The following is a 24,567-nucleotide window of genomic DNA, read 5'->3' on the forward strand; positions in this document are numbered from 1 at the left end:
CCTCCAGCACAACCCTACATTAATAAAGATTATTTCACAGGACACTGCTAGTTTGATTGTGGTTTGAGGAGGGGTTTTATCACAGGAAGGAGAAATACCTTTTGATGGGTCTTTAAAATACGCTAGTTTGATTGTTTACCCCCTTGCAGCCCTTTACATTGCATACCAGGTCAATACCATTACACATTGAATAATCTGGATATATGTGAAGATATAAGTAATCATTTCCCCAAAGTATGTTTAAATCTAATACTAAAACATTGATCTTAAACATTCCAAAGAGTGTCTCTCCTGATGTTTTGGACTATAATTCCAATAAGCCCTCACAATGCAAGTTGCTGGGTAGGACTGATGGTAGTTGTAGTCCAAACCATCTGGAGAGCCAAGGGTTTCAGACGCAGGACAAAGATGAGAGCACACATTGAGTACAAATTAAAGCTCAAGATGCCTTAGTTTTAGGAGGATGGCCACACTTTGTTCGTGAGCCTATTGATTCCAGGACAAAAGAAAGAAAGGTTCAGCAGACACCTGCCTGCCACATAAATTAGAGGGCCCCATGGTTACTCTCATCTGACAGCTGCACCTTTCCATTTGAAATCGGATGGAAATGCATTGCGTCTTGCACCGGTGCAAATTTGTATTGTTTCAAACACCAAACGACTTGAGTATGTGGAGACATGCACGCCTCAGAACTGTCACAAACTGGGGTTTTCTGCTGCATTTCTCGTCTCCCACTAGTAGTCTACAGAGCATCCATCTTGTGACTGAAGGGATCCAGAGCAGAACATGGATGCTGCCGCATTGTGACCGTGATAGAAAACGAGGGTCGAGAGCAAAATGAGTGAGAAATAAGGTCAGTTCCACAAGTAGCTGAAATGTACAAATTGTAATCGACGGCCAATCGTCCAGTCACGGTTATGACTGATAACCCTTTGCCGACAGCGTCTGAGTACTTCCCAAACACATTACTGTTACCCCACCTGCCTGCTGGGGAAAAGCGAAACAACAAGCGAAAGCATCGAGTAAAGGAGAATATGTGGTCTGCTGGCCTTGTTGACATTGGAACCCAGAGACCTGAGTTTAAGCCAGGCTTTAGCATAGGGCCTTAACATGTGGCATTCTGATCAAATGACTTTAATTCCTTGTGCTTCACATTATATATTTGAGAAAGGTAAATAACGTAAAACCAATTTAACATTGTGATGTCTGGCATTGCCCCGGAAAAATATCCCCCCTCCCCCTCAACATCACATCTTGGTTTCAGTAACCCGGTCTCTGCCGGCTCCAATACACCCTACTAATCCTTTAAGATACATATAATAAAAATAAAAAGGCTTTGGCGAACATAACCATGAACTAATATGGGGTAGCTTTAATGATTTGTATGGGTAACTGGGGTAATATACTGACTTGCTCTAGAATTAGATGATGTTCTCCCCAAAACCGGTCTCGAGGTTGCACCCGCCCCCACAATCCCTTTTTTTCTTTTCGTCTTCACTCCATTCTTGTAGGTGTAGTGTGTGTGGTGTCAGGTGTTAGTGACTTGCATCCTGTGGCATGCACATTGAAGGTCCATGATGGTGGGAATTTTGGGATTTGTGGTATTGCCAGATGGCTGATGGGAAATCATTAAGGTTATCCTAGACTGGTGTGAAACAGCACCATCAGTTTGGCTGCTGTTGCCATATGGTTGGACGTGCCAAGACATCATTAACATAGCCCTATTGTGCATGATGTGCCATTTAGATTTCATGGCTGGCTTCTTAAAGTGTTACACAACTACTGCCCTAGAGTAAATCAATCGCAAAATGTATGTCTTGGAATTCCTTTCAGTCAATGTTTCTTTCCAATAAAGGAAATACATCCTATTATGAAGAATGAATAAAACACAGTTCCTAGCTACTTGTATTTGCAATTTTTTTATTCATTTTATTGAAAAATGTTACTATTAACATATTTATATTCGTAATGCAACACTGGTTTACTAATTTGTGACACAAAAGAAAGGTGCAATGAACAGCAGCTTTCGATTCAAACTCACCAAATTTGCCATTATTCACTACATCACTTAAAGCAGAACAAAAATATCAGAAAGTCAAAATAAATAGAAACATGTTATTTTTGTATACATTCATAACGCCAGAGAGCAAAGATTCATCTCATTTCAAGTTTTTCCCAAGGAAACAGTGATCTGTGATCAGGGTTACAGGAATTACTTCTGAAATACCATTGTCAGAGGTCTGAGTGCAGATTTAAATTTGCACAAGAGAATATCTCGTGATACTGTGGCACTAATGGATATCCCTGGTTGGTTGGCCAAATGTAAATGGCTTCTATTAGATTGGGTAGTTGGCATATGATGGACGTTTGCCATTCTACTCAGCTGGTACATAAAACAATTTCCAGTTGATCCCAGCTACAGCTTAGAATTAGTTACTTGAATACATATTAGCCTTGGGTAGTGTTTTTATTTAACCAGTAGAATTTCCCTTGTTGTTGATGATGGATAACAATACTCCAACGTCCAAAAAGTCTAATGCCATATCAGTAGAATACATTTGTAAGCAACCAAATTGACTTTCTACTACAAGTTAGTGCTGTTTGTTTTGAACTTTTTACAGCATGGGTTTAAGTTTCGATTTGCAGACTCAAGTAATTGTTTCCCAGACTCTTTTTGACAGTTACTTTCTTGTTGCCTATTTTTAGAATTCCATCTGGTTTTAGAATAGGGTACAATGGCGCTGAGGCACTCTCCCATGAAATCACTCCACAGGGCTACCCGTGACTTGAGTACCCTTGCGGGTTTCCCAGAGGTAGCCAGCACACGGGTAGCAAGATCTGTGGCACGTGAATAACTGTTGCTGAAATAGTCCTTGTCCATAGAAGTGTAGCTAACCAAAGTGGGGGATGAATGCATTATATGCAATGTGGCAATGATGAAAGATTTTTGGTGTATAACTTAATACACACAGAAATATGGATGAACAACAAGGGGAGGGAAGGTGAAGTAACATAGGAAAGCAAAGGAAAGACTACGTGAAACAGAAACAGCAGATAAAGGCAACGATCGTGATATCAGGTTACCAAAGAGACTGTGTGCACTGGACTTCTGAAGTCATCTCAATAGCTGCTGATAAGAGTTTTTCATAAACTTGTATGACCCTGAATAAGCAGTAACTTAGGGTTTCCTGTTAGGCGTAATTTTAAGCAGAGTTTGCTGCGACACTGCGGCCAGATCACTGAGCAGCGCACTCACAGCCTGCTGGCCCCTATGGGGGCGGGTCAGCGGCCACACATTGGTTGATTTCATGATGACAAGAAGCAGTGTGGGACAGCGGAGCCCGGGTGTCAACACGGTTTATTTTTCCAGAAAAGATCTCTTATAGCATAATGTTGAACATGTTCCAGTAAACACCATCAGGTAGGTCTATTTTACACGTAGGTTATGTGTTCAATTTTACATGTTCACCAGCTAGTTATTTCATTTACTGGAAACAATTTTAGAAAGGATTGCGTAAAAAAGGCTAATGCCGACTCGTATGCTCCCGTTTCTGAGCCATCTGAAAATGGCACACGAACAGGGTCACAAACTGCACCAGAAATGGTTAAATATCCCGCAGTGCTGTGGGGAAAACGCTCTGCTAACTACAATCACAAGCATAATATGGTAATTAGGGAAAAGTTATCAGAGCAAACAGCCTTTTGTCATATTGCAAAAAACCAGCACCATTCTATCAAAATAATGTTACGAAATGAACTGCATTGGTGTGCACTGGCACACTTGGAGTACAGTATCCTGTGCACCAGCGCACGTTGTTTATAAAATCTGAGCCCATGAGATCAGGGATTAGGAGATGTAGCATCCGCCACGTGCTCCGGGGTGGGTCTGGATCTGATCAAGAGCAAACCATGTTTATGACCACTCTCTTCAATGACAAGAGCAGTTACTGGTTTATACGTATCTGGCAAGGGTGGGGGAGACTGGACTCAAATGGGGAAAGCGAGATGCAGAAGGACTTGTGAAGAGGGCGCCACCTGGGGACGTGGACCACTGAATGAACATCGGTTTAAAGTGTGTCCTAAACTGAATTTCGACACTCAAGAATGCAATGTCATGCGGGCACCAAGAGAGGTCTTAAAGGCTGCCAGAATTCCCCTGGCATGTATGTGGGGGGGGGAAGAGTAAATTATCGGGTGAACATAGGACACAAACAAGACAGAGCCCCATCTTGGGCACCAGAAGACCCTTCAGACATTTTAAAGTAGAGCGATCACCTCAGCAACCCTTCCTAATGAAAACAATCAACTTAAATCAAATTTTTTCAAATTTAATTTTTGTCTCATCTCCAATCTGTTTCGTTTTCCACCTGGATCTGGGACCACGTGATTTCCAGTATTCATTGGATCCTACATCTTCCGATTAAACTATGATGTGTACAAGATAATAATTATTACCAATTGATTCTAAATTCCAGCCCCTGTTCCCTCCACCCTGGACATCGGGGATTTGCTATATTTTTTTTTTAGTAAAGAATTGAGGATCCCTTAGTTTTCGGAGCAGAAATTCCAATTGGTCTCAATTTCTGGGTACCTAAATCATAAGTCATGAACAAGTTTAATTTCTTGACTAGCCATGGGATGTGATGAAAAAAGGACCTCTGTAGAGGAATGGAGAATGGTGCGAGAGTGTGACTTGGAGCAGAGAAAAACAAGGTATTGTTGTATTCAAAAAAGCAAATTATGCTGGTTTTCCACCATCGTTAAGTGCTGCTGTTGTTAGATGTTAGACCCCACACATACACTTTATTTGCTAGCTGCAGTGACTGGTAGAATGGAAGGCAAGAGCTATACAAGTCACTGAGGCCAGGTGAAAATAATAAAAAAGTGATCTCTTGGAAGCTTTAGTTCTTCCTCAAAAGAGAAGTTTTCTTATGTATAATTTACCACATTCTTACACCTTTTTACATCAACAAAACATAGTTAAATTGCATTAGCTTGATTATGTACATATAATACTGTCCATGTCTTTTAGAGTATACAGCATAATGAAGCATTCCTCATTCTCCTGAAAATGAGCCCATACATGGCAGACTGTGTGAGGCATGGCTGGAAGTGGATGCACATGCTTTTGTGCTCTTACACACAAGTATACAGCATTTCTTTAGAAAAAGTTCAAACGTACCTATTTCATATGTCAGCTCAAGGCTTCATATAAAACATTGTTCGGACCGGTCGTCCCGGTAAGCAGCTAGGCATTTTTACCACTCAAAATATAAAAGCATGCGGGTTGACTCCCCATTTTCACAAAAGTGGACTGCATCAGGCTGTAAAATAGCTTTTTCTGTTTGAGGGTGTGAGCTGAAAGGAATGGCCTGGAAGAGCACAGGATTCAATTGACCGTCTTAAGTTGCTTGATGGTTTCCTGGAGATTTGAGAGCGCTGTATGCAGATTACTCATGACACGTACTTGTGTCAATGCAGGTTTAGTTTAAAGCATGCAGAACTATGGCCCTGTCTCAGATCTCTTTATACCGTTAAGCCCGAATGGCTGGAACGGGGGATTAAGGCTATTAGCACCCCGGGTTGCCAAAGCGGTAACTTGGGGTGCGGAACAAAAAAGTATTTTCCTTCGTTCAATGGGACACACGCAGCGTTGAGCGAAGGAAAATATTTTTCCAAAATGGCTGCATTGGAAAGGGAAGCAGAGTTCCACACGGAGCCCCTCTTCCCTTACCATGGTGGCCTGCAGGAGCGGAGAGCAAGGAGCAGCGGTGGTGGGGAGTGCCGCCGCAGAAAGTAGGTATGTGGGGGTTCGGAAGGGGCTAAGAAAAGCAAAAAAACGGGACGGGGTGAGGGTAAAATGGGGGTGAGGGGAAGATGGCAGCGGGGGCAGCCGGCTGTCAGGCAGCATGGAACACAGGCTTTCAGCAGTGGTTCATTCCCACGTTCTTAGCCACCTGATTGGCTGGCTCCCCCGCAAGAGTGCTATTATAGATTATAAACTGTTTTCTGAATGCAGTACTCTTTCGAGGCTGTGTTCTAGCATCTGTGTACATACATACTGATGGTACGGAGTTTTTTTGTTTAAAAAAATAACCTGATGTCATGGCTTCATTGTTTCCAAATCCTTCTGTCTGATTCAAGTATATTGACATTTCACTAAATGAAAATAATATGCAATGAGGATAATGTACCCCATAGATATCTAGGTACACCTTGCAGGTGGTGTCAGCTTGACACACACAACGGATTGCAAACTTAACAATCATGACCCGTCATCTTCTGCGTAAATGACACTGTGGAGTTGCTATATTTGTTTAAATTACTTTTTAAGGAAGTCAGCAGTTAACAAATTGAGACTGCTCTCTTTTCCTTGAAATCCCAAGGATGTTTAAGTTGCCACTCGACATGCCATATGTGTTCTAAAGCGATGCTAGAACGTACACCTGCATGCAAAATTGGGACAAAACTTTGATGAAATGGATGTCCTGACTATATATCAAATACAATAGGCTAGGAACACATTTTCTTTTGGTAAATTTTAGATCGGCGATCGACTGGTTTTATGTCCATACTTGGCAAATGAGCAGCAAGGATATGGCCGTTCTTCCACCTTCTATCGTATTAAGTAAGAAGTTAACCACTCTGTCTTAGGGTTCCGAAGTTTAGACATTCAAATAAAACTTTTTAGGGAACCAGACCTATTTTTACTTTCATTGGAAGGCCAATGATCTGGCCTACTTTGGTATCAAAAACCTTATCTTGAGAGCACAGAGAACCAGGTTTTTTGCCTTCTCAATTTAAATGCCTTCTGCTTATGAAATAGAGGCATTAAGAGATCAAAGAGTCTACTAGTGTGAGGAAGATCCTCGAGGTGATAACCTCCTCAAATCTACCTTTAAAGTCACTAATGGCTGCTCTAGAACTGTCTGGACCAACTGTATCACTGCCGTTGTGAAATAACAGAATTTGCAGGTTTAAAAGATATCTTAATGTGTTAAAAATAGATTGGCAAATAACATCTATTTGGGACAGCCTGCGTAGAATTCATAGAACTGCCTCTAGGGTATATCACAGCACTTTTGTAGCAGTGGTCAAGAACAGCTGGAATCCACCAATCACAATGCAGAGAAAACTGTACAAAGTCTGCCTTAGAATGGCCAGGGTTTTGTACAAATTGTCACCTGATACATCTCTCAGAAGGCTAGTTTACAAATACAGGAGCATATTGATAAACCTAGTGCATTTCCGAATTCACTTTATCTTGAAATATGTAGAGATTGTTTGTCGCAGCTATGGCGATGATGTTCTCAGTTGGGTGCCACGCGGTATGCAAGATCTTCTTTGTGAAGTCCAAACTGTCAACACTAATGTCATCCTTCCGTCTCTTGCCTCCAATGCAGACTCTTCGGGGCTTGAGAATTGCTCGTGGTTTGCTGCTTTCACGCGATGCCTCCAAGGTGACGTCACGCTTAGTGTTTCGGTCAAACATTCGAAAGAAGTTGTTGTATGCTCCCGTCATAATCACACTGCAGAAAGAAATGAAAATGAGAGAACATTTATGTGACAGAAAACGTTCATATACTGATTCTGTGGGAAGGAAATCAGTACTCAAGGGGCACATTTTTAAACTTTAATCATGGTTAGCCATATTTCTAACGTATGAGATTTACCAAAAGATCAGCCCTTAACTTGCTGTTGAGATTAGCACAGTAGTAACCACCAAAATACCAGGTTTGAGATCCTCAAATACCAGGTTTGAGATCCTTGATACAGTATTTCAACTGTTGGCCAACCACTTCCTTCCCTAACCTGCCTCGCTGAATGAACCCTCTGAGTGGTCCTTTGTCAGTCAGGACAGTTTCATAGTTTCACTACACATGGTGGCCATCTTTATGGTTGGGAGTTTGCATACTATTGCCATTGCCCAAGTTGGTGCTATATGTAAATTATAGCTGTAAAGTACCGTATCATGCATTCTCCAGCTATGGATCTATTCACTGTTACACTCATGTTTGAGTCTCTAACTATGAATCTATTTATTGTTACACTCATGTGTGAGTGTCTGGTCAATCAAATGTCACAGAACGGGGGTGGGATCTGTCAGTAACTACCCATGTTCTCTGCAGCTATTTGCTTCTCTCCCATGGGTGACTGCCATCTTTTCTCCTTTGCCGATGCCCCTGAGCCTCGTCACCCTTCTAAGCCTCCTGAGATGTGTTTTTCCTTCATGTCAACTCACATGTGAATGCCTTCTTTGATTTTATATGGCAGGGGTCAGTCCTTTCTCCAGAGGTTAGTGGCCTGCCTCTTGAGGTCATTTATATATTTTTGTAAAATTCACAAGAGTGTGATGGCCCCTCTATTGAGAATGAAGTTGGTGCAAATAACCTGTAATATGGAATTTCTCCCCCCCCCCCAAGGGTCTATAACTATATTTTAGCTCACTGCACCCTTCACACAAGAAAAATATCGATTTGCATATCAGCCTGTTCCCACCCACAATGGCAGCCCTGCACCGAAATGCTGGGGAGGCCCAACAATGCTGAAACACATGTCTGGGGTTGCTGGTGGTACTCTTGTTCAGAGGCGAATTGCCTAGCATTTCGGTGCTGGAGTGTCCGGGTGGGTGGGACCAGAATGATATGCAAATGGCTATTTCTCCATTGTGAAAGTTACACGTGGTTGTAGAGCCTCCTGAGTGGGAATCTACCCATGGAACAGGTTATTTGGCCATGTTCGTTCTCGGTATGCAGGCTTCCGGACATTTCTATAAACACATATTTTTGTAGTTATACATCTCTATGCCTGAAAAATTGGCACAATCATTGTATGGGTGTACAAGTGTTTTCGCACCACTCATATTCGTCACTGCTTCTTGCGAGCAGATTTTTCTGACCAAGACAAAAATCGGTATACACTGAGGCGATATGGACGGCGGGCTATTACCCACAGGGTGGGCCCAGCCTCCTCACGGCATATCACCAATACCACCCGTGTAGTGCGCTACATGGGTGCTAAATGGGTTTTTAAAAAAACAGTATTTTCTCTCCGTGAATGGAACGCCTTACGGCATCCCGTATTCGGAGAGAAAATACTATACCAACATGGCCGCCAGGAAATTGGAAGGCGGGGCTCCATGCAGAGCCCCTCTTCCATTTCCATAGTGGCCACAAAGGGAAAGGAGCTGTGGCATCGGATCCCTGCCGCAGCAGTCAGGTAAGTGGGATGGGGAGAGACAGGGAACAAAAAAAACAGGCCTGGCGGGGAAAGATGGCGGGCGGGGGAGCCAGCCATCAGGTGGCTTGGAACGCAGGCTTTCACTGGTAGTGTCAGCCCGCGTTCCTAACCATCTGATTGACTGGCTCCTCCATCCAGGGTGCTAATGATTGGCAATTATTCTTCTCATATCAGTATTCAATCTGCACCCGGGGTGGACCAATCAGCTCGCACAAAACACAAGCTGAAACTTCTGATCTCATCTCACGTCCCATGCCAGGTGAGCACTCCATGTTGAATGGCTCACCGCTTCCCCCACCACAATGCTGTGCGCTCTTCCCCCCTCCCGCAGGGCCAGTTCAAGCATTAGGCAAACCACGCAGCTGCTTGGGGTGTTGGCGAGCAGGGAGCACTAAAGAGCATGTTTTTGCTTTTGCTTGCATGAATTACAAAAGAGTTGTAAACCAATCTGATTTAAAGTGGCTGCATGAAATCCCCCTTTAATTAGGGGATGCACTGCTAAAAACCACAGTGCTCACGTTTCTAGGAGTCTCCAACATGCCCGTTTCCCTACTTAAACAACCCCCAGCCTCTTTTCCTTTGCAGTTGGTGAGCAGGTGCAAGTGGATCTACGCCACATGAGCTAGGCACTGCCCACCTTCTCAGCCCTGCTGCTTCCTTTCTGCTTTTAACTCTTTGATCAATGGTGTCTCCCTCCCAGGTGTCTGAAGTGAAGGGCAGAAGAAGAAAAGGGTAATTCCTGTTCAGACTGTGAGGACACAAGGTCTGATCCCCTGCTCAGACAACAGGTAATCATGTGCCAACATATGTTTTCTTGCTTCGTTCCCACAGGCCATCCCCACCATCACCAGGCAACAGCAAAGTCAACGGCATTGCCCTTCCTCTAAGGCATGGACTCATCAATGCAGCAACCTCACCCATATCAGCCTCAAGCCCATCAGCATCCCCTAACATTGCACAAAACAGAAGTTGATGTTCACCAACGTCTGCTCAGCTATCACCCATGCAGCAGACATCTCCTGCCTCATCACTACACACAACCTTGATGCCATCTTTATCACTGAGGGCTGCCATACACCCACCTCCACCCACATCCTAGATGTCCTTGCCCCCTGACAACCACAGCATCCAACACAGAGACCGTCCGAACAAGATGGGCAGAGGCCTCGCAGACATTCACATGATCTCGTGGCCCTTCACCAGACTTGACGTCAACAATATTGGCTCCTTCCAAGTCTTCTCTTGCCACTTCACACTCATCCCAATGGACACAGTTACCTTCTGTCTCACCTGCAGATTACCCAAACCCAACACCACCTTCATCTGAGATTTCACTGACCTGGTAACCACCATGTCCCTAACACACACACACACACACCAACATCCTCCTAAGCAATTTCAACCTCCCAGCCAACAAGGCCACCAAACCAATGAAGGAAGCTCTCCTCAACGTTCTCGACACCCTCAGCCTCAAACAGCACATGAAAGACCTGTTGGAAGACAATTTCTTCATTCAATTGGCTAACTGTGAATATCGACTTGGCGTGAGTATTGCCATCATTTATAAAGCCTCCATCACAATACTTAAATGAGCCTCTTAAACTTGATGACCCCTCAGCTAATTTCCGCTTAAATGATCAAACGACGGCTCTACCAGCGTGAGTCTTGGCTACAGACCTCCTGGCCCTCTTACCAACCATTGAGCACCACCTTGTTTCCTTAAACTCCACTAACTCCAAACATTCAGTCCTTGGAGAAATGAATATCTGGCCCTGTTCCAACAATGAGGATACCACCAGACTCTACTGGAGATAACTGATTGTCACTCACTGACTGCGTTACCTCCAGCTCCCATCGAGGAGGATATTGGGCCTCATTCTGAGTTGGCCGGTCTGGTAAAAAAAGTGCTGGTATTCACGAATATCGGCACTTTACTGAACTGGCTGACTTTGGCTTTGCTGGTGGGGCACCTGGATCACCTCCACTGGAGGTAAGAAAGGTGCCCTACCAGCACAAAAAGCTGTCATTACCGGCACACGGCAAATCACCTCATGGAGTCCAAAGGGACTCCATGAATGGGTATTAACACCATCCTTCCAGCACCCATTATCCGGCGGCAATGCCGCTGGACCAGGTGCCGGAAACAGAAACAACTTTTGCCGGTATCCTGGCAGCTCTACCGCCAGGATACCAGCATAGTTGGAATGATACCCATTTTGGCTTTGCTGGTGGGGCACCTGGATTACCTCCACTGGAGGTAAGAAAGGTGCCCTACCAGCACAAAAAGCTGTCATTACCGGCACACGGCAAATCACCTCATGGAGTCCAAACGGACTCCATGAATGGGTATTAACACCATCCTTCCAGCACCCATTATCCGGCGGCAATGCCGCTGGACCAGGTGCCGGAAACAGAAACAACTTTTGCCGGTATCCTGGCAGCTCTACCGCCAGGATACCAGCATAATTGGAATGAGACCCATTTTTGCACAAAGTTTGGATCTGAAATTTCCTCGAGCGACCACTTCATTAGACATTTCACATTTACCACCACCTCTTGCCCCAGCGTCTGACATCTTTCTCTTCATGATGACCTAACATTTTAAAAAAGCACTTCTAGACATCAGTGCAGATCTTTCCCTAGTGGTTCAAGCAATAGCAAACACTCTTTTTTTGGATGAAAGTCAACCAGCTTTTCAAGTTATCATTAGCTAAGTTCCCTCACTTCTGCATTCTTCAGAAACATACACAAACCTCTGATACTCAGAAAACCAGAGAAATCACAATCTTCAAGACTCGCATAAAGCACTTTGTGCATATAAAAAATCTATTTTGAATGTAAAAAAAGAAGATATCTGCTAAACCAAGTTGACCAGGACTACAACAGACCAGCCAAGATCTTTTCGATAGTAACAACATTTATAAATCCCCTGTGGCCTGTACCAGACAGAACCTACAACCTACAGACAATTTGGCTAATGAATTCAACAAATTCTTTCTTGAAAAAGCTTTAACGATTCATAATAATTTACATGATGGACCTATCCCAAGTACATTCTCCTAACCAGATTGTCCCACATTGCTGGAGTTCACGGCACCACATTGCACTGGTTCAACATTTTCTCTCCGGAAGAACACAATCCGTGATATTTGGCCCTTTTGTCTCCCCCCTGCCCGAATTACCTGTGGTGTCCCACTGAGTTCCTCCCTCACCCCAATCCTTTTTTCCTGTCAAAATTGAAGTTTATAAAAATGTTTACCTTTCAGACAAAAACATATCGTACTGTTACAATTCCACACAGTGCAAATTGTGTTTCGGGGCCAGATCAGTTGTCCACCATATAATCGATTGTGTGAGAACAACATGAATCTGACACTTAATCTCAGTGAATGGTGTGTGACCTGCCTTCTTTCAATTTTTCACCCCCTCCTGCCACCTCCCTTCAATCTCGGTTTTGTCATTAATGTCAATAGCATCCATCCAGTGTACACGTTTTAGACTGATGCCTCGTCCCTAGGTCATACCCATTGTTCCATGAGCTAGCCTCCTACTACAGGTATCCCGGTGTATATTCGGTTGTGAATGGTAGCCATTCCTATTGTATCATGGTGTTAGACTCATTTTGCAGATGATGTCCCTAACTATGCTTAAACATTCTTTCTTGGTGGGGGGTGGAGGGAGCTCCTTCTTCAAAGCCCTTGCAACCCTTATCCTTACCGCGAACAGCAGGTTACGTGCCAGGTGGCTTGCTGAGCTATAATGCTCCTCTTCTCATTCAAAAGCAAAAAGAATTAACAGTGGATGGGAAGGTTTTTTTAATCCATCTAAGCTCTTTATCCAGGGTAGCACCTCACCCCAATACATCTGTATATAACTGCATGCCCACCACATATGCCAGAAGGTACCTTCTGCCCCCCATCCCCTCCAACACTCAGAGTTCATGTTCAGTTACATTTGCGCTATTCGCTAATTATGTATTTGTCTCATTCCCTTTGGTATAGTGGTATAGAAGTACTGCTTTGTAAGCAGGATGGAGTGGTCCACCCTCCCCGCAAGGTGTGTTTCCAGGCCCCGCTTAGCCACCCACAGCTCGCGGAGCAAGCGCCGAGACCCCTTCTGCACATGTTCCAACTCCCTTTCCCAGACCTCCTCCTCTAATTGGAATTGAAGTAATTTCCTAGCTCTCCCCCATGCTGCCGTTTGCTCTATAATACACCCTCAGATCCCTGCTTTCCGGCGTCCCAAACCGTGCCAAAGTCAAGGTCACCAGTATCAGATTCTGTGAAATATTGAGCAGTGGTGTCCGAGATGCGAGTTCTCACTGCCAGGTCTTCCAAGAGAAAGTCGTTCAGCCGCCAGTACGGCTTGGAAGTGGGAGCGGAGCGGGGTAGATCAAGCATGAGCTTGAGAAGAGTGTGATTAGATAAGGTCTTCGGGTGAATGTCTATGCTCACAAGAGACGCGATAAATGTGTTAAAGGTGAGAAACATATACAGTCTAGAAAAGCCCTTATGGACCGTAGAGTAGAAGGTGTAGTCTCCTTCCCCCTGGTGAAAGAAACTCCTTGACTCAATTAAGGAGTGGTCTCGTAATAGTATTAAGGAGTGGTCTCGTAATAGTGTAGTGAGGGTGAGAAAGTTCTCTTTATCATGGGTAGTCGGAGTGAGGCATTTATTGATTGTTGGGTCAACTACATAATTAAAATCCCCTCCCATAATAATGTCCCCTTTGGATAAAGCCCTGGAAAGAGAATCCAGAAACAGTTCGTTTTTATCATTTGGGCCAAAAATTGACAGTAAAGTGAGCATTAAGTATCTCCCCTCCCCGTCACGTAATGCCTTAAGCACTTTCAGAGGCATGCGTTTAGGGACTCTGATGGCAACTCTGCATCTTTTGGACCCACAGCATGCGAAATAGGACATAGGGTATACTTTACTGCTGAGGCAGGCTTCATCCACTGGTGATAAATGGGTCTCCTGGAGAAATAAAGGAGCTGCGCCCATAGTGGACAATCTGTGGAGCAGCGCATTACACTTCATTGGAGCATTAAGATCCTGTACATTCAGTGTCACACAAGATACGTCATTCGCTCCTATCATAGATCCCTTTAGGTCCGTCCAAAGCACTAGAAACATGCATTATGCCCAGTATGGAGGGACATGTGGACCAGGGTCAGTAAGAGGTTGAAATCGGGTGATAAAAATGAAATGCAATCCCTAGAAAAAACAAGGTTAATAAAAGAAAAAACCAAGAACAACTGTTTGTCTTCAAAACCCATCGTGTGAGGGTAACCAGGCGCTATCCGTCTAAGGCACCCATTAGCCCCCTGCCTCTCCCCTCAGATTGTGGCCAATCCCCATTAGAGAACAACAATAATCTAACAGGTAAACAACAAATACTACAACTCGTTACTTATTAAGAACCAATGGGCCTAGAGAAAAGAGAAATTGTGGCTTGAGCCATCACCAGCCCATAGTTGTCAATCTAGAGCATTCGAGCAAGGCTCAGTCTTAGACTGCAGGGATGTTTCTCCAGTATCACGCCTTCCTCCAGGTCTTCTCTTTCCATCGCAGGGACTGGGTTCCACATGGGATTCCCCAACACGCGCTTCTTTCTCTGAACTAACACCATAGTGGTGATTATGATAGTCAAAGATCAGTTTGCAGGGAAATCCCCAGCGGTAACTAATTTTCTTCGACTGCAACCAGGATGAGACCCTTTGTAATCGCTGATGGCTGCACAAGGTATGCTGCAAAAGATCTTGGAACAAGGTGAGAGTGGTTCCACGGAATTCCACAGGCTCCTTTTTCCGGGCTGCGGCGATGGTGGACTGCTTTTGCCGCAACAGGACATCTTGGAGTAAGTTGCTGCCGCTATTGTGCTGAGGAGAAGACCCACTGGGCCCTCGAGGATCAGGTCTTCCTAGTCCGGGAGCTCCTGGAGGGACCTGAACAGGTCACAAACATAGTCCGCCAGATCATGGTCTCGGACATAGCGCAGGATCCTGCAGAGATGAATATTGTTCCTTTGCAATCTGTTTTCAAGATCCGGTTGCTTTGCCCAGATTACTTCCAGCTGCTCCTCGATGCCCACCGCTCGGTTTGCTCGTTCTGCGTGATCATGGGTCTGCTCACACACAGTGTTTTCCAGGTCGTTCATACAAGATTTCAAGCCCATAAGAAGAGAGTTCAGGTTAGGGATTGATTTAGCCAAGCTATCTTTGGGGGCCTTGATTTCCAAGGTGATCCCCTGGGTGATGTCTTGCTTGAATGCCCTCAGCATGTCCCCAAAATCTTGCCTCATGAACAATAGCTCTCTGTGGGCAGGTGTGGGATCTCTGCTCGAACCGACTGCATTTGCTTGCCTTTTGCATCTTGTGAGGTCTGCATTGTTTTAATATCTAATGTCTTCAGCTTTAGGCAAGGTTTGGGCATTGCAAGGAACAATGTAGGTCCCAAGAACTCCGGCAGTGAGGTAAGTAGCGTTCTAGGCCCCCAGCTACCTGTAGCACAAGGGGCACTGAGAAGATATTTGGATTCAGACCCCAGAGGGGGCCTGAAGCTGCTCTACACAGGGGGTTGTGCCTCAGGGGCCCACCCAGGGGGGAGCCATCACAATGACAGCAAGAAATCCTGAAAAGAAAAAAATGAAACAAAAGTGAACAAAGGACCATCAAGCTCCCAGTCTGGAGAAATATAGACTCTGTTGTGTCATTGCTGACCTCCAGATGTTCCCACACAAAGGGAGCAGCTCCACCAGTACAACGCCAATGCAGAAGAAAGTGTGCTATCACCCGGGCCCCACGAAACAGGCAATTTTCAGAGCGGGGTGCTGCTGACACACCAGAGTGCTCGTTTTAGCCACTGTTGCCGTACAGCCAAAGGAGAAAAGATTAGGACCATTCAGCTGTTGAGGTCGGCCTTTCCCCCAGTACAGTGATCTCGGTCTCAGACCACCTCCAAAGCCCGCCCTCTGGGCTCAGGGGGCCCCCGTTAACAAGCCTGCAGTGCGTGATGGGGGAAGCTTCAAGCTAGGATCCTCAGAAAGTATTCACCCAGCGCTGAGCCTCATCTTCCGCAGCACTCGCTCTCCAGCTCCTGGGACGTTGCGCCAACCCACCAGTCACCGTAGCAGGAAGGCACTTTTGCTTTTACAGGGCTCCCATCTGACGGCCTCCCAGAATATCATTGATGCCTCACAACAACTGCAGAAAGCCTGTCGGTCTGATCCAGCATCAGCGCATCCCACAGTGGGCTGTGTCCCCTCGCTATTCACTTGCAGAGCGTGGGATTCTGCCATATTGTAAGCAGCCATGGGGGAGACCTTCAGTCTGAAGCGCTTCCAGGGGTCACAGCGTCAGTCCTCAGGGAGACATTTATTTCAGGGGTAGGTGCCCAACAATCAGAGGGACAAAAGCATTTAATTTGACCACCTTAGGGGTCAAATAGGACTCATAGACAGAGCCTACAGCAGGCACGTCTGCATCCAAGCCCACCTGGCAACGCCCCCCAAACACCACATTTTCTCATAGTTGATGCGCTCTCCCTAATACCACTTCTGGTACGCATTAGGGTCTGGTGAACTGTCTCTTGGCGAGGGCGCTCATATGGCACTCATAGGCGACGGTCACGACAAGAGCCATCTTGTGTTTGCCTGTTCCCTCCACAGGTCCCACAGTACCATCAGGATTGGGTGTGTCAAGATCCTAGTAGACATGCAAGCCCTTGGTACCCACAACCACTCGTGGAGAGGCACAAGGTAAAGAATCTCATTCTCTAGCACCCATTGTTTTATAGAGTCAGGGTTTATGTGGTCTATTAACACCCTGAGTTGTGAGGTGCGATAATACGTGAAGAGGTCCGGGAAGTTCAATCTGCCTTGATCTCTGGGGCGTGTCAGTGTATCGTAAGTTATTCTGGTTTAGTGGTATCCCATAGTAAGTCCATTAGTAGTTTCCTCAATCCTACAAACACCTGCTTTGGTACCCAAATTGGTAGCGGCTGAAATAGGTATAGGTATCTGGGAAGTATATTCATTTTGATGAATTTAAGCCTAGCTACCCATGAGAGTCCGCTCCCCCCATCTCTCAACATCCCTACTCACTGCATCCCAGAGCGGTGGGTAATTTGCTTGGTATAAATTAGAAATGGGGTTTGTGATTATTATCCCAAGATACTTGAAACCCCCGTCCGAGCAATTGAAAGGTGATATCGCCATATATTCTTCAACTCCTCAATCCTTTAAAATATTTACATATTCTCACTTACAGCGATCATTTGCTGTTTTAATGACTATGCAGATGATATAAAACTCTACATCAACATGATGGGTTCAACGGATATTAATCAAATACAGCTTTGTGTCAATCAAATTAAATCCTGGCTATCAAAAAATAAACTTCAAATCAATCCATCAAAAATAGAACTGTTCCCTCCTGGCCCCAAACATCTGATTCGTGACTTAATTGAACAATATGCACACCTTTAACGTTGTTTGGCATCTCAATAATGCAAAAAAAAAAAAAGTACAAATTCTTTGGGTCATATTGGTCTCTGAATTAACCTTATCCAATCAAAGTAGTGAGTGTGTCAAACATGTCTTTCATCATCCATCGCCTCAGGAGGGTTCTCCCTTTTCTTTCAATATACCGACCATGCCTCGGTACTCGGCACACTAGTACACTTTAAGCTAGACTACGTGAATGCTCTTAATGCCACTGCACCCAAATATCTGATTCACCACCTCCGAATTGCTCCAAACGCTGTGGTTCGATGTTTGCTGAAATTACCAAAGGGTTCCTTAATCACCTTGCCCAGAGGCAGTCTTCACCGACTCCCTCTGCATTCACGAATCCTATTCAAGATCCTATGTCTTGTCTTTAAGTGCGTTCATGGAATAGCTCCACGCTACCGTGCCAAGAGAATTCAACTCTACCTGCCCTCCTAAACAGTCTGATCATCCACTAGCCATCGGCTCGTGGTTCCCAAAAGCCGTTGTTCAACAAGAGGCTACCACTGCTTCTCTGTATTTGGCCCAGGTTCATGGCCTCTCCTTGGAATGTCTCATGGTTTTTCATAAGCAACTGAAAACGTTTTGTTTCTCACAATCTGGATACTCACTGCACATATCCTAGAAATCTGTAATATTTGAAGATACTGGAAGTCTTCAGAATTGCCCAAAATGGAAACATCACCTGTGTCGAGGTGCAGTTTATTCTGTTCAGTTCTTGTAGTTATGCACGTTTATAAATGAAAGTGAAATGAAAATGAAATGATCTATGGAAAGGAATAAGTGAGCATTTCTCACCCAGTAATCATCTTTCTGCGGCTTGTTTCTGCTTAGAATCACATGATTTGCATGATTGCCATCGATTGGTTGGTCCAAGGGGTTACAAGATGTTTGCCCCAAAACTGAAAAGAGCATTGACAGGGATGTTTCTGTCATTCTGTACCTATTCCACGTGTACTGGTACCCACGATCTCTTGTGTATTGATGTCCTCTGAATAACCAATGAGGTGTCTCAGAATGTAAGCAATAACTGTTGACATTGTGAAGAATGTTCAAGCATCTTGAGGATTCATTTTAAAGATTAACAGTAACGGTATTCATAAAAATGACATTACCAATATACATGCGAAACAAAGTTCCCTAATTCGATGAATTGTTGGAGTTTTGACACTGCACGTTTTATATTAGGATGCAAAAGTATTAGGGCCTACCATGCGAAATTCATGCCAAGCAATCTTGCCTGGCAAAAGAGCTCTGTACTTTCAGATTTCTGCCTTTGTTTTGTTCCTTCCATCTCCCACCAACTGCAAAAAAAGCTCATTGCATAACAGACACAGACACAGACTATGGCACTACCACATCGGCCGTGATGACAAATTGACATGGTTATGATATGCATGACCTGCTATGGCAAAGTGACTAGCCTTTTTAAACTGTTCTTTCTACTGGCCCCAAGCATTTCATGCGAGGGACCCCTGTCTTCCCCACATCCATGGAATTACCAGTGAATATATATTCGCTTTCTCTCAACTTGTCGAATGGGCTGTTTATCACATTGCTAGATATTAAGAACACTATCACAACATGATGTTTCCTCTCTCGTTTCAATTTGTGGTTTTTCTTGTTTCTTATTTTATTCTTTGTTTTCCTGCCTATTGTCTTTTCATCTGGGCACTTTTCTCTATTGCTATTCTTCGACTTACCCACTTTTCCTTCCTCTCTCCTCTTTGCTGTGGTAACTGTGGTATAGGCTGTATCCTGAAAGTGGTTCTGTACCTTCTAATGGTGGGGAGAGGATTTTTCATTAAAATATTGTTAAGGATTATGGCATCGGAAATTATTAACTCAATATTCGGAGGTCGGCTTCTAATAAAAAAAAATGTAGACAAAAAATATTATATGAAAACAAATGAGCAAAGTTAAATGTCCACTGCTGAAAAAAGCACACCCTTCTTTCTGAGGGCTTGAAAAAGCTGCGTCGTTGTGCATTATGGTTGCGATTTCCCTCCTCAAATGATTGATATCACCATCAGAACTATTTTTACCACTCACACATTGCCTCAAGGACGCGACTCCACAGCGTATGTCACAGAAATATTGCCCTCGAGGGAGAAAAGACTGCCTGAGGCTGAGCTAAAGGACAGCAGATGGGCCTCGGGCTGAAGAGACCAACAGCCAATAGGCTGCTTTTACACTGGCGATGTGCCAAGCAGGCAGACGAGAACTGCCTGCTATTTAATAGTTACTATTCTGCATTCCTTGAGATGAAACGTGTTCAAAGTCTGCTTTGATGATCAACTTCCCAAGTAGCAGCCATATAATCATTTTGTTGATTGGAAAAAAAAAAAGCTAAAACTGTAATGCTGTTGCGAACGAGTCAAGCCAATGATGTGACTCCTGATGTGGCGTGCCAGTTACTTAGATTCATTGCCACAGGCACGTGGTGTGGGAGGGGGCTTGCTCAAGGTTGTGATGGCCTGCCTGGGGTATGGTGTGCACACCTACGCAGCGCTTAATTAGCCAGCCGACACAGAGAGGATTGCATTTACATCCTCTGTATTCCATTCCTTCTCGCAACTGCCTAAATCCCCGCCCACCCTGCGTCATTTCCCATCCTGCCTCCCTCTCGCACACAACTAGAACGTCAACATGACAAAGGTCATCCACAGAAAGGATTTAACAGCCAGAACTAAAGTAATGTCTGCAGTGGCCAACAAGAGCCCATGCCTGGCAGGGGAGGGGCAGCGCTGCACAGTAGAGATATCAAGACTCGGGCCCAGGCTCCACATTCTGACTGTTTTACACATGCTGCAAATGACACAGCCACCTGCATGACGAGTGTGCATAGTTTAATAACTCAGGCACATGGTCATTGGTGTATATAGTAGTTTGTGCATGAAGCGTTAGCTTGTGAAGAATCAATGAAACACATTAGTTGTCAACTGGCTCAGTATTTTGTCGGGTTAGGCATTAGACATTGAGAGCTTCAGTGGATGGACCTAGAAATCCTAGATAAGATTTTTTTCTGAAAACATCCCTCACTCACAATAAGCAGCGTAACTCCAAATGCATAGGCCCCTGCCGGCAAGTGCAAGCTCAGAGGGCCCCCGAACTCCCCGAAACAGCGCAGGTCACACAAGAGTCTGCAATGCATATGATGATCATGCTGCCACAAGGGGGATCCATGTGCTGCATTAGGTGAGATGTAGGTACGCTTATTAATCAATACTACTTCAAACTAGACCTCATTGTAGCCTGCGCTCAAAACAGAAATTGCAAATTTTGGAAATTACTCGTTGTATATGTCCAGATAGACACAGAAAACTCTTGAATACGACAACTGTTTTGGTTTTCTTAGCCTTCCAGGCCTTGATTTATTATTAGTTGAAAGAAAGTTGTGTGTATATCTATCACACTTTAGTCTAACCAGACATTAAAATATGTTTTGTTTTTTGAAATTCAACATATATATTATATTATACTGGCATTTAACTAGTATATGGCATCTGGCGTGTATATAACAAGTCCTACTTCTGGGAACAATAACTATGTACCAAAATGAATTATGCCTCCTCTCTGAAATCTCTCTATTCGCAAAAAATGTTTTCATGATTAACAAATTCTTAGCCTATCCAACTTTGTCACGATGAGATCTTCACGGCTTTTATACATCTAAATTTAGTCACATTTACCTATAACATTTAGTTTCGTACCATAAGGAGGCTTCTGTTTTGGCCTCCGTGTTTATTCATATCTAATATAGTTAGATACTTTTTAACACAACATACTCTTTAATCAGAATATACCATTGAATACATAGGCGGCCCTGGGTTCTTTCCCAATCCAACATGGCGTCATGTCAGCTGCAGCACGTTGAGAGTTCACGTGATATATGCGTGAGAGTTTTTTCTCACGTGATCCGATCCAAACGCGACAGCGCGAACCACAGTTTGCTCGGCAATCGTACCGCTGGAGTATACGCTGTACACACTGCAGGATTTCGGTAATACATAGGTAAGATGCATCCAATCTTTTCAATAGTTACTTGGATAAGCACGACAACCAAACATTTATCTTCCGTAAATGGAGATTCTAAAAACGTTTTGTTTCTATTTACCTACACAATTTAGACTTGTTTATGGAGACACCGTGTCAGAAACGAATTTGAGATTTAAGAAGCACCACATTTTGACTTACAGACTGCACATGTAAGTTTATTGACCTTTTTTCGCTCGACCACTCTATCACTTCCAAAAAGCAGCCGTGAAGTTCACATCATGATTATATTTGAAAACATTTACAGCCTCTTATTTATTTGTTTTTCCATTTCTTTTTTGCTCCATTAGGATTGCAATGTCTAATTATCAACCTTTATGCAAGAGAATAATGTGAATGATATTGTGAGAACCTTCAGCCATTAAAACCCCTGAGGAACTGCCACACAATAGGCGGGGAAACACGTGTCGGGACCAGGGACAAAGCTGGTTAACAGAAACTTTAATATTATTTCTCTCAAGTTTGAATGAGCCTTTGAATTCAAATTGAAGTGACTTTCTTTCAACTAATAATAAATCAAGGCCTGGAAGGCTAAGAAAACCAAAACAGTTGTTGCATTCAAGAGTTTTCTGTGTCTATCTGGACACATACAACGAGTAATTTCCAAAATTTGCAATTTCTGTTTTGAGCGCAGGCTACAATGAGGTCTAGTTTGAAGTAGTACTAATTTTGTTCTCTCTGCAGTCTGAGAGATTTAGACCTATGCCTTGCTGCTTCTACACGCACATCAAGTTCAACTCAAGAGTAGCGCCGGTATCAGCTGAAGACTGCGCTTTGTCTGTTTTGTGTTACGCTTATTAATCAAACCAAAAGTCTTTTACTACTGTGGGAAAAAAGTAGTGGCACCGGGCCCCTGGCACCCAAACGTACCAGCCGCCTCTGTGCATGGACACTAACATTTGTATGTACATGCTAATGGCGGAGGCAGCTTTTGGTGCCAGTGAGAGCGGAAGCTCCCGAGCTGGCACTGTCATTGTAAACTAATCAAGGTCACTGACGCCAAATTAATATTTTTAGTGGAGGGCCAGTAACACCTCCCACAAATTAGTGCAGCCAGCAAGTATAGCTCGGGAGCCTTAAGTAGGTTTTTTTTGTGGGGTGAGGATATCTTTACCTGAGAACAATGTGTTGAAAAGGTGCCTTTTGTGAACAATTTGGTAAAAAGCCATTCAATTTGCATTTGGTTCTTTAGGGTCACACATGAACTAATTCAGTAGATGCCATGTTACCAACAGTATACAGGAGAATTTAACATTTACATTTTCCTGCAACTACCACATATGCCAGTATTGCCATTGAAAGTCACTTTCATGCAGCTGCATCCACGATATAGGCCAACATTGCCATTGTAAATCACGCCACAAAGCTGCACACATGTTATATGCCAGTATTTTCAGTGCCAATCCGTTTGATGCTACTGCCACAATCTATCCCAGTGTGGTAATTGTAAATCACTTTTGTGAAACTGCGGCAACAGACTATGCCAGTAGATTCACTGTAAATAACTTCGATTAAGCTGATGCCACAATCTATACCAGCATGCCAATATGGTCACAGTGAATCACTTTTATGAATCTACTGCCACAATCTATGCAAGCATGGCCACTGGAAATCACTTTCATGGAGCTGCAGTCGCAATCTATACCAGAATTTCAAATATAGCACTTTGATAACGTTGCACAAATAAAATGATACGGAATTGTAATAAAAAAGGTCCATGATGTGGCTCTACTGCCACCAAAAACATGCATGCACACACTGTCTCACACACACTAGCACTCACTCATAAAACCATAGCTGAGTGCAAATATTTAAACGTGCAAAATCATGCACACAAACATTGCAATACAGTCAAACACGCATGTATAAACCTACATGCAAATTCACACACTGTTGATTCATGTGGTCTGGTCACACTCTGGGCTGGGCAATGACAGCACTCGAGAACAAGTTGGGACTCAGGCAGGCTCCAGCTTGGCTACCTAGAAACCTGGGGCATTGGGATGTCGTAGGACTGGTGCAGTATGCAGCTCATGCCTGGGTGCCTTTTTGTTAAATGCATTGCTTTGCAGTCAGGCCAGCCCCGGTGGCAGGCGGGTGCAAAGGGCGTGTCCTCATCAGGCCCCCTCATCATTGAACAGACAACCTGGTGTCCCTTGCACCGCTGGGCCTACAGGGGACCCTGCTATGCCAGTGCTCAGTTTGACATTTTCAAACTGGTTTAGAATAATAAATGTACTACACCATGAGCAAGGAGTGGGTTTTGAAAAGGAGACATGCATATACAAATGTGTGAAACCACTTTCCTGAGAATGCAGATAATAATGAAGGATTGCAGAGAGAACTACATAATTGCTTAGTTCTTTTTGGTCGATGTAACTAAGCATCAATCGTCTTCTTGTTGCCTCAGAGTCAGGCCCCTCCTCAGAATTCTGCTTCAATCCTTCATATACAAATGCACTGGATTGGTGTCCACTGGATTGATATCCAAGACAGTGCTATTTTAACAACACTCAAGGTCTTGCATCACTTTAATTTCACCATGCACACTGTTCTTTCAGCCAACCAAAGGGGATTTATTTATATATCATTATTGTGAACAGAATAATGCTACCATACAATTACCAGGATGACAATGTTAGTTTTTAAGACTATTATTAATGAACTGATACAATGTCAACATAATCCAACTACTTAAGATGCCAGTTCAACTAACAAAACAACAGGTGCCAGGCCTCAATATAATATAAGAGCTATTCTGTT

At 44.0% G+C, this 24,567-nt stretch overlaps 1 protein-coding gene across 4 annotated transcripts in view; it reads right to left on the reverse strand.

The window, feature by feature from the left end:
- Positions 1 to 1,903: 1,903 nt before the first annotated feature.
- The window catches only part of PPP2R2C (protein phosphatase 2 regulatory subunit Bgamma), a 1,229,805-nt gene continuing 1,207,141 nt past the window's right edge, over positions 1,904 to 24,567 (reverse strand). For all 4 annotated transcript variants that reach the window (XM_069631987.1, XM_069631986.1, XM_069631988.1 and 1 more), the window contains one exon: positions 1,904 to 7,529. In XM_069631987.1, coding sequence (XP_069488088.1) covers positions 7,238 to 7,529 — 292 coding nt within the window. In that variant the 3' untranslated portion in view covers positions 1,904 to 7,237. The remainder of the gene's footprint in view (positions 7,530 to 24,567) is intronic.

The sequence above is a fragment of the Ambystoma mexicanum genome, chromosome 6q (assembly GCF_040938575.1).
Source record: "Ambystoma mexicanum isolate Mex_15411 chromosome 6q, UKY_AmexF1_1, whole genome shotgun sequence".
Taxonomy (NCBI): domain Eukaryota; kingdom Metazoa; phylum Chordata; class Amphibia; order Caudata; family Ambystomatidae; genus Ambystoma; species Ambystoma mexicanum.